Raw genomic sequence first — 16,609 nt, 5'->3', positions numbered from 1 at the left:
TTTCTTTCTTTTTTTTTTTAAAAATGAGGGTTGGTGAAATCATACACATACTTTTTTGTGTGCTCCCTTTAATATTTGAACTTTACTGTAATTTCTTATCTAGCACTGCGGGCAACAGTGAGACAGGCAGGAGAATAAACAATCTATTTAAAAGAAAACATCACAGCATTTTTTTAAAGGAGGGAGGGTAAGTTCTCTCAAAAAACTTGAATATTACTTAGGGAAACATTCAGCATGACTGCCCCTCCCACTTCCTCCTCTCTCCTCCCAAGGATTTCATGCCCACAATTGGCTCATTGCCTTATAAGTTTGATACAATGGAAAGGCGGAAAAAAGCAAGAAAACAGCACTTTCCAAAGGGAAATGGGAAAATTTAACTGTGGATACTTGGAAAGTTGAGAATAAGAACTTAGACAAGAGCAGAGAGGTAATACCCTCAAAACTTAAAAAATCTAGAATTCAAATCTTTCTAATTTCTATACCTTATTTCAAATAATTTCAGATATATATAAAATCTGAATTCATTAAAGACAGTTGTGAGAATAAACACTGTCTTATTTTTTAAGTCTTTCCTTTCTTCAAAGAATTCCTATGAGATAGTTCTAAATAAGCTTCCAATGTGCAAAATTTTTTAAATTATGTCAAAATAATATATAAACATATATATTCCAAAAGATATAAAAAGTTTGTAATAAAAAATTACTTGAGGGAAGATGGCAGAATAGGAAGCACTGGGAATGCATCTCCCCACCTAGACAAAAACTGTGCTGGCATAATCTGTCTGATGTAACTATTTTGGAACTCTGGAGTCTGTTCAAAAGCTTGCAGCTTCCAGGAGAAGGCCTGGACAGTAAATCACAATTAATTTCAATTTCAACTCTTGGTGTGGTAGCAGCTATCTACCCCTCATCCCCTCCCAGCAGGCAGCCATGGATGTATTCCTAGAGTAGCCTGCTGGAGCTTGTGGGACTTGTCCTCCAAATATCAGAATCTGTGTCTTGATCCTTGACTGCTGCTTCTGATTACGATTATGGATGTGCAGACACAGAAGCAGGCTGTCATTGTTGCAATCACTTCCAGGGGATTTAGAGATCCAGAGCCTATTTTTTTCCCCCTTTTCTTCTTTTGGGAGCCAGACATTTAAGAAGTATGACATCCATGAAAAGGATGAACACTAAGTCTTTCTGTGTGAACATGAGTCTTCAACTCCTTTGGGTAAACAGCCAAAGGGGTGCACTGCTTGACTGTATGGAGTAGGTGTGGTTTTGTAAGAAACCACCAACTGTCTTCCCAAAGTAGTTGTACACAGCGTGCTGTAGAGTTTTCATATACTGCCATATTGAATAGGAAGAGAGTTTTCGTATGCTACATACTGGATAATTCTACCTATACTACATTCTGGAAAAGTCAAACAGAAGTTTTACAGTAGAGACAGTAAAAACATCAGTGGTTGCCAGAGGCTGGGGAGAAAGAGGGATGAATAGGCAAAGCACCGACCACTTTTATGGCAGTAAAGCTACTCTGTATGATACTATAATAGTGGATATATATTTATAATGATAAATTTGTCCATACCCACAGACTGTACAATAACAAGAGCAAGCCCTAATGTAAACTATGGACTTCTCATGATAAAGATGTGCCAATGTAGGTTCATCAATTTTAACAAATGTACCACTCTGGTTGGGGACATCGATAATGAGGAAGCTATGCATGAATAGCAGCGGGTACATGGGAAATCTCTGTACCTTCTGCTCAATATAGCTACGAATGTAATATGGCTCTAAAAAATAAAGTCTATTTAAAAAAAAACAACAACAACACTCCACAGCTAATATGATAATGCTATGGTAAAAGAAAAAGTTTTTCCTCTAAAGGAAATAACAAGGCAGGAGGCCTGTTTTCGCCACTTCCATTCAAACATAGTACTGAATGTTCAAGCCAGGGTTAATTAGGCAAGAAGAAGAAAAAAAGGCATCCAAATTAGAAAGAAAGAAGTAAAATTATGTTTGCAGATGACATTATCTTACATAGAGAAAACTTTTAAGATGCCACAAAAAAAATTGTTAGAATAAACAAATTCAGCAAAGTAGCAGCATACAAAATTAACATGCAAAAATCAGTTGCATTTTTATACAATAACAATGAACAATCCAAAAAGGAAAATTAAGAAAACAATTCTATTTACGATAGCATCAAAAAGAATAAAATATCTAGGAATTATCTTAAGCAAGGAGGTGAAATACTTGTACACAAAAAGCTACAAAACACCGTTGAAAAAAAATTAAAGACCTAAATAGACAGAAAGATATCGCATGTTCCTGGATTAGAAGACTTGATATCGTTAAGATTTCAATACCATACTATGCAATCTATAGATTAATGCAATTCCTATCAAAACCTCAACAACAGTTTTCTTTTGCATGAATAGAAAATTCCATCCTAAAATTCATATGGACTCTCACAGGACCCTAAATCGCCAAAACAACCTTGAAATAGAAGAACAACGTTGTAGGACTCACAATTCCTGATTTCAAAATTTACTTTGTACAAAGCTACAATGTATGGTACTGGCAATAAAGACAGACATACACCAGTGGAATAGAAGAGAGAGCTCAGAAATAAAACCTTGTATATATGGTCAAATGATTTTTGACTAGTGTGCCAAAATTATCCAATAGAGAAAGGAGAGTCTTTTCAATAAATGGTGCTGGCAAAAGTGGATATCCACTTGCCAAAGCATTAAGTTGGACTTTTATCTTACATTGTATACAAAAATTAACTCAAAATTGATCAAAGACCTAAATTAAAGACCTAAAACTATAAAACTCTTAAAAGGAAAGACAGGGGAAAAGCTCATGACATTGGATTTATCAATGATTTCTTGGATGCAACACCAAAGACACAGACAACAAAAAATAATACACTGAACTGCATCAAAATTTGAAACTTTTATATATCAAAGGACAAAAGCAACATAGTAAAAAGGCAACCCATAGGATGGAAGAAAATATTTGCAAATCACATATCTAACTAATAAAGGATTAATATCCAGAATATATAAAACTCAACAACAAAAAAACAAACCATCCAATTCATAAACAGGCAAAGGACTTAAATAGATATATCTCCAAAGAAGATATACAAATGGTCAATAAGCACATGAAAAGATGCTCAACATCATTTATCATTAAGGAAATGCAAATCAAAACCACAATGAGATACCACTTTACACCCGTTAGGATGGCTATCATCCAAAAATACCAACCAAACATACAAAAAAAACCCAGAAAGCCCAGAAAATATCAGTGTTGGCAACGAGGATGTGGAGAAATTGGAACATCTGTACATTGCTGGTAGGAATGTAAAATGATACAGCCACAGTAGAAAACAATATGATTGTTCCTCAAAAAAGTAAGCATGGAATGACCATTTGACCCAGCAATTCCACTTCTGGGTGTATACCTAAACAAATTCAAAGCAGAGACTTGAACACGTACTGGTATACCCATGTTCATACCAACATTATCTACAATAGTCAAAAGGTGGAAGCAACCCAAGTGTCCATCAACAGATGAATGGATGAACAGATTGTGGTATATACATATAATGACACATATCACAATATGGGTGAACCTTAAGGACATTACACTAAGTGAAATAGTCACAAAAAGATAAATATTAAATGACTCCACTTATGTAAGGTACCTAGAATGGTCAAACATATAGAAACAGAAAATAGAACAGTGGTTTCCAGGGGCTGGGAGTAGGGGGAATGGGGAGTTACTGTTTAAAGAGTACATTTCAGTATGGAATGATAAAATAGTTTTAGAGATGGATAGTGGTGATAGTTGCACAAGGGTGTGAATATACTTAATGTTACTGAAACTGTACACTTAAAAATGGTTAAAATGAAATTACCTTATATATATTACACCACAATAAAAAAAATTACTCATCTCCATCTTTCATCCTCAAACCCATATTTTTCCCCCCCAAAGCGACTACCCTCAAGTACTGGAATTCCTTTTCCTGGTATTTAATTCAGCATTTCTATATAATATACATAATAATGCTTCTTGTAGATTTATCAATTACCTACATATTTTCTGCCATGTTAGAGGAGGCTTACAAAACCAGTAGTACCCCCAACACAAATATTTCACTTCTCTTAATCCCCTTCAAATGGCAACATCACAATTTTGGGTTAAATAAATCAACAGATATTATATTTAAATTGCTTCCTGTTTCTAACTCACCTCATTTCCTAAGAATCTATTATATTTTCTCCCAAATATTTCAATATCCACCTATGATTTATTTCCCTGAAGCCCTCTGTCCTACTGCTCTAATCACTACTGGTTGCTCTTCAGCTTTGTGACAACGTTGTCACCCTGGGACTTTCCTTTGTTGTTTCTGAGTTGTATTCTCTGTTTATCGAAGCCCTTTTCTTTTCTTTCATGGTTTATTTCCCTGTTTTGCTAGGGCACATCTTCTAGTAATCTCCTAAGATATGTAACAAGGACAAATTTTTCTTAGTCCTTGAGTGTCTTTTTTTTCCTACTCTTGCACTTGATTGATGGTTTGGCTAGATACAGAATTCTAGGCTGACTGCAGAACATTTGAAGTGCTGTTCCTCCATCTTCTATCTTTAATTCTACTGCTGAGAAGTTAGATGCCACTGATATTCCTAATCCTTTCTAAATGATCCTGAAAGCTTTTGAGAAATTCTCATTATTCTTGGTATTTTTAATTTCAAAATAATTTGCCTGGTATTGGCCTGTTTTCATTTATTGTGCTTGGCACTATATAGATCTTTTCAATCTGGAGACTCAAATCCTAAAGAAATGTCTGGTATAATACCAGAAACGATTTTCTTTGATGACTTCCCACACTGTGTGGGGACCAACACTGTGTTAGGCCAAACAAAGGACATCAACAAGCTAGATGAGGCCAAGAGTTTCCAGTTTTTGTCCTCTGATATACAGGATTCTATGGTTATTAAGGAAATCAGCTTTGGAATCTGACAGATCTGGACTCCATCCTCAGCCTCAGTTCTTACCAGCTGTGGCACTTGGGGAAGTTAGCTTCTTTTAAACCATCTATGAAATGGGGATCGGTTTACTGTAGCAATTTAATAAGATGACACATGTAAACTGCTTATACAACAGTAACACATGTATATAATAAATGTAAATAAATGTCACCTATTATTAAAATATCAAAAATTGAATTGGTGCAGATAATTTAATCATTGTCAAATCCTTCATGGCTCCACTATTTGTAAAGAATAAGACTAACAAAAGAAATGGGAGGCAGCAAATGGGGACAGGGTTTTCTTCTGGGGTGATAAAAATTGTTTTGGAACTAGACAGAGGTGGTGGTTACAAAACATTGTGAGGGTACTAAATATAAGTGAATTGTATACTTTAAAGTGGTTAATTTTATGTTATGGGATTTACACCTCAATAAAAAAAAGGAAGCAGGAAACAGAGAGGCAATATGAGGGAAGAAGTCGGAAGCTGTTGGAAAGGGAGAGGGAATTGATATCCTTTCCTCTAAATTATTTTGAAGCTTTCCTCTAAATAATCTCTTTTCAACTCTTTTTAACCGAATAACCAATAATGGTAATGTTGAGATGACAAACACCTCCTTTTTTTTGAAAATCAACATACAATTAAGGTTGATTGAGAGATCAGCATGTGATTAAGAAAAGAATATTTGAAAATTTTCTTCGGGAAGAAAATGTATAAAACAGGAAAAGGGAAGATGGACTTTTGAATCTATAATACAGCTGCTTATATATGGGTAAAAAAGCTGATAGTATACAAGACAATGAATAAAGGTTTTTTTCAAAAATCACTATATATCAGGAGACTGAGCTCTAAGCATTTCCTCATAATAAATACAGAAATCTTCCCACATCTAAAATCTTTCCAATAAAAGAGGAGGAAGTAAATTATTTCCTACTGACAAACTAGAGGAAAATATTGTTATATACATCTTTTTTCATTTTCAACATTTCCCAAATTGTGCTCCATGGAACACTATTAGCACTAGAGAGATGCTATTTACTATACTACAAAAGAAAAGAGAGAGAGAAGGGGGAAAGGAGGGAGAGGAAGAGAAATGGAAAGAAAAGAAAAAAAAAAGGAAAGCAACATATTAAAATTTCATTCTTGGGAGATTTACAATGAGTAATAGCACATTAAAGGTTCTGCAGTAAGAAAGCCACTTCATTTCTATTAAACCTAAACTTTCCTGATTTATTAGGTACAGAACAGTTCTCAAGCTATGTCTGTTAAACATATGAAGCATCAATTTGTTGAAGATTGCCTAGATTTATACCAGATAACATGTAAATTAGATAACTTCAATATTAGCCTGAGGGATAAGATTAATACACACACATACACACACAACACACACACACACACACACACACGATTAATATACATATCAAAGAATAATCAATCACCTGAATAAAACATTGTTTCATATTACCAGCTGGTCACAGCAAGAGTTTAGTGGCAAGAAAAAAAGGGGAGAGAAGGCAGTATTAAGAAGAAAAAAAAAATCTGGGAAGAGCTAGTTCTTCAACTTCCCTTCTATGAAATGACCCTGTCCTGCCCTGTCAATTCTGATCGCTTATTAAAGAAAACATTTGCAGTTAAGATAGTAAAAAATTTCAACTTAGTTCACTTTTTCACCTCTCTCTTTTTATTTTTTACATTAAATTCCTGATCCCAGGAGGTAATCTCGAAAGGAGAAGTTAAATATTTGTCACAGAAGTATTACTTTGAGTACCTCAAGTATAAAATCTCACGTTGCTATAATAAACCATATCCCTAAACGGTTAAATAATTTAAGCATGAAGATAGTCGGAATTTGATTTTATTTACTCAAAGCAATGACGTACAGCAACAACCAAGTCTAAATTCTGTACAATATTTCCTGCTTGGGGGGAAAATCATAGGAAAAATATGGAATTAGAGAAGAAAAGGTGATTTTAAATATTCTTTAGACATCCCAATGTCTAAATCCCAATGTTTTCTTTTTGTTAACAGAAAAGATATAAGAAAATAAAGACATTTTTCACTGAGATGTTATCATCTTTGAACCAAAAAGGAATCATTACTGATTAGTACTAGTGTCTCCAATATAGTGTAAGCCATTCAAGGAAATCAATTATTTAGGTACTAGAGACAGTCATTTCCATGGAGAGGTTAATCCTAACACGCAATCTACTTAGGAATTATTTATTTTCATTTTACTTCATAGGGAAAACTACATCTTCCTTCCTGGTCACTGTTCATCCTTTCTCATAAACTAAGGGGGGGTGGGTAACTGAGGCCAACAAAGCCTTACTGGCCATTTATCCACTAATCCAAAACAAACAAACAAAAACAAAACAAGCACAGCATAGCTATTATATTCAGCTGATAATTTTTCATTTTTATGTGCTATTACCATTATCACGGGGGTGACAAGATCAGTTGGCTAAAGTCACCACTGGCTAAATAACAATCCATACACATAAAACTTTTTTCAAGAGTGACATTTGAAAAAGTCAAAACTAGATAAAATAAATTTTAAAGAAGATAGAATAAATTTCAACCTTTGTTCCTGATTACAAGCTAAATGTGTGAATCTTAATTCAGAGGCATAAAGGCAGAGGTTATGAAGTCAGAAGATGACAGATCAAAATAATTCCCAGCACAGTAGTTGCTTGATGACGTTATTACAACCTAATATCTGATAATCATACGTATAGAACCAGAAACTGGACTTTATCAGTAACCTGAAACATGATCAATCAGCCTCAGTAAATTCAGTCAAAAGGGACTAATTCACATTCAGAAGAGAACAATGTAAAAATTAGCACACCAGATTAATTTATCACAAGGATATCCTTACAGTGATCAGAAAACGTGTCCTCTGCTCAGAGTACTCATACTCCTTTTCAGTATAAGTATTAATCTGACTTGGTTGAATACAGAATTATAGTAATGTGAAGTAGACAGACTTCAGAGATGTTTCATCTAGGCCATAAAGAGGCCTGATAAACACTCCTGCACCACAGCAGCAAACACATGTTTGATGACTGCACTGCTCATTTCCCAGATTCTCCATCTCGAGTCAAACTTTACTTCTCTTATTCTTTTTTCTATCATTCACTGCATTTTCTGTAGATGGGTATTATCACTGACTAAGTCATATCAAGCTGTTGCTCCCATGGATCTACGATATTAAACATTCTTCCACTGTGTCCTGCCCAACTATGAGAAGGCAAATTCATTTCCTATTTTCAAGTTCTTAAATAGTTCCTCTGACAGTCTCATGTACCATCTATAACCATAACAGAAACTACAAAGAACTCTGGGAGTTTTTTGTAGATACTGAAATTTAATTCTGAACACAACATTACAAAAATCCAACTGGATACAACTCAATACTGCAAAAATGTAAATATACTCTGGCTCAAAGCAAATTGCTAAAAATCAACCACTTAGTAAAACAACTACGGCTAGCTCATGTGAGAATACAGATAGTCTTATATACTAAGACAACTATTTAAAAAGGATTCTACATCTGCAAAAAGCTTTACAAAGTGTTTTCCTGTGCATTATAACATTTAATTCTCATAACCACCAAATATTTAAATTGAAAGTCTCCAAAAAAGATACTTCTGAGAGTAAAGGGAATAATCCAAAATTTTAACTTTTAAAAGCCAATTAAAGTTCCTACTGACATTTTACAGTTAATTGATTTATACACATTTTTTGCTCTGAAATTAGAAAACATATTGACTATTTACAGAGCAGACAAAAATTCCTTCTCTCATAAAATATATTATGTACTCTTAGGTCATAAATGTATTTAAAATTATTTAAATGAGCCTTGAGAACTACTGTTCAGAACTGAATGATAATTACACTTAGAAAATTATGCAAAATTGTAAAGCAAACACTTAGACTTTGGTATGCCCAGCAACTCCTTTCTAGATCCCCTGTACCAAATACTTCTTCAGGTCCTTGGTACACTTATGCCCCATTATAAACTGCCCGATGTAAAATTACATGGTACCAGATACCTACACCTTAGCATAAATAAATTTAAGTGAATAAATCCACTCAGGATTTTAAGGATAATACCCAATTGTGAAATAAAAGACAAAAATCATAGTGTAATGGAATCCAGACATTAAACTGGTGAGGGGCATTTTATGGAGTCCATGAAATCATATCACATACACCTGATTATGTAAAAGGTCAGCTCTTATCAAATGAGTTTTATCCCATTGAGGCCGAGTAGGTACACGAAGCAAGAAAAAAGCAGTTATAGGTCACCAACATAATAAAAATAAAGTTTACATCACAAGGTACATCTTTTTCTGTGGTTTAGAAATCTTTTCTAAATGAAAATACAACACGAATATACATCAATATTTGAAACAGAAAATTAAAGAGTTCTTACCTTACTACATCATCAATATTGTTCCTGTATACGCCTTCAAGTCTTTCTGCAGGAAACCCCATAGCAATAATGTTTGGATAAATATCTGAGTACTTAAGTTAAGGAAATATGTAACAATGCAAATTACATGTATACATTTTAAAACATTAGCTGATTGAAATACACAACAATGCAAACTACATGTACATGTTTTAAAACATTAGCTGATTATAAAAAGAAGCTTTCCCCACTACAAGCTACACTAATAAAAGATTGTCAAATGTATTTACTTATAAGCCATCATGTATAATTAAGAAATACAGGTAAATACATTGACCCCAAAAAAGATCCTCAAAACAATTATATGACAAAACAATTTTTAAATCCTTCTACTCAGTATATTTAGAATGCACCTAAGGTAAAAGATAATTTCCATATTTACAGTCCTAAAGTATCGGGACAAAACCCAAAACTCAAAATAAAAACAAAACAAAAAAGAGCTGTACAACTTCTCATTTTTCATGGTTTAAAAGGTACTACAGTATAGAGAAAAGTAGATATAATTAAGAGTTAGAAAGTCAGATTTAAGAACTGGCTATGCCTCTAAACAGTTGTATAAATTGGACAACTCAACTTTTCCTATTCTACACAATAGTTAGGTTGAGAAGACCACTATGATCTCTTCTAGCCCTTGGTATTTATGACTTGATAATGCTGAACTGAGGTAGAAACTTATTCTCATTTCCAAACAAGGTAATCATTATTTAGCATGCTCATTCTATTAACTTATGTTATATACTACAGTTGCATACAACAAACTTCTACCCTCAAAAATTTGTATCAGATTAACCAGAAAAAAGCACCAATAATCTACATTTCTATGCATTTTGTCCATCATACTAGCTCTCATTTCTTGAGCTCTATCAACCCTCTCTAATCTCATGATTTTCTGACACAGAAACCAGCCAAGCTAATCTGCCTTAAGCCACTCAAAACCATCTCTAAAGCTCAATGCTCACCTACTTGGACCCATTCATCTTCCAAATACAATTCAAAATTCACCAAATCCAGTGCCCTTTTAAAGATCTTTTTTATTTCTGCTGCATTCACACTACTGACCTTTCAGTATTATTTTCAATCTAAAAATAACTATTAAATTACTAAAAGCTTTCATTTTGATATATCATTATAATTTAAGAAAAGATTACTATATGTTCTACCTTTATGATTACTAGTACTGCTTGGACAGATCTACTGAATATTTTAAGAAAAAAATGTGCACAATAGAGTACATAGTATGTTACCTTTTGTATAAAAGAAATATTTTACAGAAGAAATAATTATTTACACATATTTTTGTTTGAATTTGAACCCTCCAACACACACACCCACACACACACACACACACACACACACAGAAAACTGAGAAACTAACAAAAATGGCTGCTTCATAGACAGGGGAGGGGAAAGAGGGAAGCACACATTGAAACAAATAAATCTGATTAAATATCAAATTGGTAACCAGGAGAAAGGATTTATTACAAGGGTTATTTGGACACTAATTTTACTGTACTTCTGGGCAGGAAGTATTCTAAGAAGGAAGAGAGCTACAAAGAAATTTTCAACTTCTTCCGATAGTTTATTTCTAATTAATATCAGTATTGATATCTTCAAATTTTTTCTTTATATTATAGGAAAAAACAAGTTATGTTAATGACTTGAAGATTCATGATTATTACTGTAAGAGAAAAGATACCATTATAAAATCAAGAACTCAAGTAATAACTGAAAATATTAATGTGAACTCATGTTTGTAGAACTCTATATTGTTTAGGTCTTTTCAAAGAAATGGCCTAAAAGTATGTCACCTTAGAGGTAGTAAACACTTCTAGAACCCGTTTTCATCCCTAATATCATAATACACTAAAAGGTACCAACTCCTTGGAAAACTGGTTGATGTCAGATCTGGGGCAGGGAAGGTACAAGGTGAGCCTGGGATATCTTTCTGTGCCAAAAAGCAGGAAGGCATACAGAGATTAGTGATCTGTATCAAACAGACATAGGAGCTAGCATGAAGGATATCACAATGGCTAAATGTCTGACAAACTGAGTATCAAAGAAAAAAGAATCCTGAATAAAATGAAAATCCATTGAGTCTATAAAGATACTCAAAACAGAAAAAGAGCAACTAAACAAAAAATTATTTTCATTTATAACTTTTGATAAAAGTGGCTATTGGAATAGTTCTTTACTTTGAAATTGGTGAAGGGGGAGATTAAGGATTTATCCTACTCTTCCTGTAGGAACTCTAATTCAGGTCAAGCAAATAACTCCATTTCATAAAGCAAACGCCAACAGAAAACACCAGTTAATAAACATAAAAAGACAGAATTAGAAAAATCAAACTTTGCAAGCCCTAATAAAATTATTGATTTAGGCAAGGGTCAACAAATGGTGCTAAACCAATAGGTGAGTGGATAATGAGGAACTGAACTTTCGTACAGAGCCAAAGTAACACCGCACAAAATATCTTCTAATGTAAGAAGACAAATATAATTGAATAATGGGCACAAAAGACTGTCATCATCCAATTTCAGTGGTCAATCTCAGCATTACCAAGAAAGTTAAGTAGAGATCACATAACTTTTGATGTGCTGCAATATGAAGAACACAGCATCATCTATGATAGCCAAATCATCTTCAACCTGCAAATCCACCAAGCACTTAGAGATATAAATTTTAACTTACAGACACTATATGAGATAGAACAAGCTAAATGACATTATGAGCATAAACTGGACAAATTCAAAAGGTCTGCAGGACATGATGCAGTCTCTTTCAAATTATCTTTTTAAAAAGTCAACTATCATTTTAAAAGGTGAGGAGGGGAGGGATGGGTAGCTATCCTTGATTTAGAAAGACATAAGGGTTCTAACAGTCAAGTTCACTGGTACAATCCTGTTCTGGTTACTGTTTTAGACAAACCAGCCATTAAGGACATTCTTAGAAATTTTAATATGATCCGAGGATTGGCTGAGATGAAAATTTACAGAAATGGAATAGTAGACATTATTGACTGAAAAAAAGGTTTCAAGAGAGAAGGTACAGTGTGACACCATTTTGATAAAAGAAAACATATACAGTATACCTGTATACTTAATTAAATTAAAATATGTAGACAAAAAGATTACAAACTAAAGTACTAAAAGGAATAATCTCCAGATGGTAGGAATATATATTTTTTCTCATTTTTGCTTGTTTTGTGTTCTCTATTTTTGGTATGATGCACCTGTACTATTTCTATAACGAGTTTTAAAAATTATGTTTGTTTTATAATTATCTCCAAATCTATTTACTAAGTGTCTTGACAAAATATTGTCTTGCCTTATATATACAATCAGCTTTGTATGTAGTTTTTTTAAATGCTGAATTTCTTAAAAAAAGAAAAGTATAATAATAAAAGTATCTAAGACTTAAATAGCTTTTACTATGGGCCAGGAACAATTTTTGTCACTTTAAGAATACATAAATTCACCCTCAACCTCAAAGGGTTCTTCTACCATAAAGACTCCAAAAGAAAACCATTAGGATTAACATTTTTAACATCACGAATATTAGCTGTCATCTATTATTCTCACATAAGAAAGTAGCCCCACTTAAAAATGTAGCTCTTATTCAATTATCAAAATGTTTTAGCATATTGTATCCACTCACACACACACACACACACACACACACAAAAACCAGAACAGAGGCTCAAATCAAGCCTAAAGCAGTACAATTCCTGAAAATGAATCATCTTTGTTTTTGACTCTGTCTTATAGAGTAGAAACATAAGAAAGTGGGAAATAACAGTCAGAAAAAAATGAGGCAGCAGTAGGGAACCCAAAGCAGTGGCAGCTACCCCAAATCTGGAATTCCTACCTAAAAAATTATAAACACATTTTAGTAAAAAATATAAATTGAAATAATGCCAAGTTTTTCTGAGCAGTGTAACAGAAAATTTTTTATGTAAAAAAATTTTATTACTACTAACAAACTTACCTAACCATTAATTTCTGTGAGAATGCTAGTAAGATTCTAGCCTTATAGAAAAGCATAGAAGTGGGGGGAGGGATAAATTGGAGTTTGGGATTAACAGATACACACTACTATATATAAAACAGATAAACAACAAGGACCTACTGCACAGCACAGGTAATCATATTCAATACTTTGAATAACCTATAATCGAAAAGAATACATATATTCTTATAATCATATATATATAAAACCAAATCACTTTGCTGTACTCCTGAAACACTGTAAACCAACTATACTTCAATAAAGTAAAAAAGAAAGAAAGAAAGAAAAGCATAGAAATATAAAGCCCCTTGAAATGCAGTCATTTTAACAAGGACTAAACTCAAATTTATCCTTGTACTATGAATACTAACTAATAAAGTAAATAAGGTTGCAAAGGGCTTGGTTAACTTACATAAGAAAACTACTTACCAGTAACTACACATAACTGGGGATGTTATATACTCATTAAAGTAAATTCAGTCAGCCCCCTCCTTTATTTACTTAATTAGGAGGGGGCCGACTGAATTTACAGATTTCCAAAACTGATGTCAGCAACTAATAATAATGTCCAAACACATTTTGAACATTCAAAAACACACTGAACATTGTGCAAGGGGCACTGAGAACATAAGACTAAGTAAGCAAAGATTACAGCACTCTAGGAGTTCCTATTCTATCAGGGAAGACAGACACACAGACATACAACTATGCCAAAGGCCCCATTATATACACATAAGATCAAGATACTTTAAGAGCTAGAGAAAGAGGGATTAATTCTGTAGAGGCAGAGATACAGCTTCACAAAGTAGGTAGTATGTTAGATAATCCTTAAGAAATAGATCATACACCAGTAAACAGAAGAAGAAACAAGAACAATTACAACATTTCAAACAGAGGGTAGAGCAGATACATGGAAATAACATAAAATATTCAGAAAAAGCGAGCAGTCCAGTATAGCTCGCACACAAAGCTTTATGGAGAAGGTGGCAGGACTGACAGAAGATTAGGTCTGGTTTTAAGGATGCTGTGACAGGAAGTTCAATTCAATCAGACAGATAAGGAGTCAAAGGCCAGGATCAACATGGGAGTTTCTTGCAGAGCAACAATCCAATCCTTCCTTTAAATAGAATCTAGGAATTTAGCCTTCTTAAGGTTTCATTTTTCCTCAAACTCCCAACTTCCTTATTCATACAGTTAGAGATTTTACCCAACACTTTGGCATCCATCATAAATTAGAAAAACAGAGAACATGTCCCAGACAGTACGCCAAATACATTCTCATTTGATCCTAACAATCCTATGAAGTAACATTTACCACTTCATAGATGATGAAATTGAGGGTCAAAAAGATTGGTCCCAAAGCCAGCAAGTAGTTAGTTACAATTCAAACCCATTCTGTACGTAAATCTAAAGCCCAAGCTTTTTGTACCATTCTGCCTCAAAAGATTAAGATTTTCTATACTTCCAAATCAATAATAAATATATTAAATTTTCAAAGGAAGCAGATTCAAATGAAAGTAATTTACTAATCACACGTTATAACTAAAAAACTTCTAAAAGACAATACAAAAATCTACTGGTATTTCCAAAACTGATGTCAGCAACTTATGAATGCTCAATTTTGAGGCAAACATTTCTCATGACAAGAATTATGTCAATAAATAAAACCTTTCTAACATGACTTTTCTGCTTCCCATTAAAATTTTTATGACATACTTTTTTAGACAATTTAAACCAAATAGGAATAGCTGAGGGGGGGAAATATATATATATATACATATATATATATATATGTATATATATATATGACTTCTAATACAGAATAGACTTAACTTGCACTTACTGGATATTATTTTGAATAATAAGTAGAGTGGGCTAATAAAAGTACCCATCATATAGGGCTGTCATAAAGATTAAATGATTTAATATATGAACAATGCCTAGAACACAGTGATGTCTATGAACTGAACAAATGGTACAACCCTAGATCTTAAGAGCCCACCTGCTGTTTGGTTGGTTTTCAATAACAATGACTTGTTGAATAACCTAACCCTTCTAAAGAGCATCAAAACCCAACAGAATCTTTAACTCTTTAAAATCTTTACTATATCAATTTGCCTTTTTATTTAACTTAAGAACATATGTAAACTATAACTCCAAAAGGAAAAAAAAGCCTTCTTTCCCCACATCAGTGGCTCCTGCACATACAGTAAGAAGAGAGTAAGAAATGCACACATGGTACTATCTTGCCTAGGTCGGATGCCACCATAGCTACAGGAGATCGGATATACACTGGACAGTCTTTCCCCACTCCCCCTCCTTCAAGTAAACATGTTAAAATGTGTTTTGTTTTCCTTTAATTGAGGTATAATTTACATACAATTAAATACACAGATCTTAAGTGACTGGTTTATGAGTTCTGATAATTATATACAGTATATCATGTTTGATTCAAGCACTACAACAATCCCTTCTCACACCACAGAACACTGTCCCAAAGAAAATAATGAATAAATAATAGTTAAGTTTTTAAAATCTGTGCACAGAAGTTGATTCAACCCATAATATAAATGACATATTATAAAATAATGTGGCTACTATGAGTTAAATAATTTTTTATTGGCTGTTCTAAGCATCCAAGCATAACTTAAAACACTAAAAATATGTTCTAAGTTACCTCTAATTAACATCTTTCAAAAAACTTGTGACTTGAGATCTCATGAGTCTACCTTATCTCAGAAATTTATTTGAGCCTAAATTAATGGGGTTTAAACTATAAATTTACCTTGAATTTTCAAATAGAGGATAACAACCAAAAATAGCTCCCTAAGATACTTTGTTTTACTACTTTCCATTCTACTGCACATTTTATTAAAATGACAAGGGAGGGAAAAACTAGTTCCCTAAGCTTTATTTTATAACAATGTGTTCTTGACACAGACTGAATCTTATTTTAAATATGATAATTACTGGGGGCTTCCCTGATGGCACAGTGGTTAAGAATCCGCCTGCCAACTACAATGAGATATCATCTCACACCGGTCAGAATGGCCATCATCAAAAAAACTACAAACAATAAATGCTGAAG

At 33.3% G+C, this 16,609-nt stretch overlaps 1 protein-coding gene across 2 annotated transcripts in view; it reads right to left on the bottom strand.

Annotated features, from left to right (window-relative positions):
* Positions 1-16,609, bottom strand: part of PTEN (phosphatase and tensin homolog) — an 88,496-nt gene that overhangs the window by 50,184 nt on the left and 21,703 nt on the right. For both annotated transcript variants that reach the window (XM_007125543.4, XM_007125544.4), the window contains exon 2: positions 9,478-9,562. In XM_007125543.4, coding sequence (XP_007125605.1) covers positions 9,478-9,562 — 85 coding nt within the window. The remainder of the gene's footprint in view (positions 1-9,477; positions 9,563-16,609) is intronic.

Source organism: Physeter macrocephalus, chromosome 20 (genome assembly GCF_002837175.3).
Source record: "Physeter macrocephalus isolate SW-GA chromosome 20, ASM283717v5, whole genome shotgun sequence".
Taxonomy (NCBI): Eukaryota; Metazoa; Chordata; class Mammalia; order Artiodactyla; family Physeteridae; genus Physeter; species Physeter macrocephalus.
This window is presented reverse-complemented; position numbering and strand designations above follow the sequence as displayed.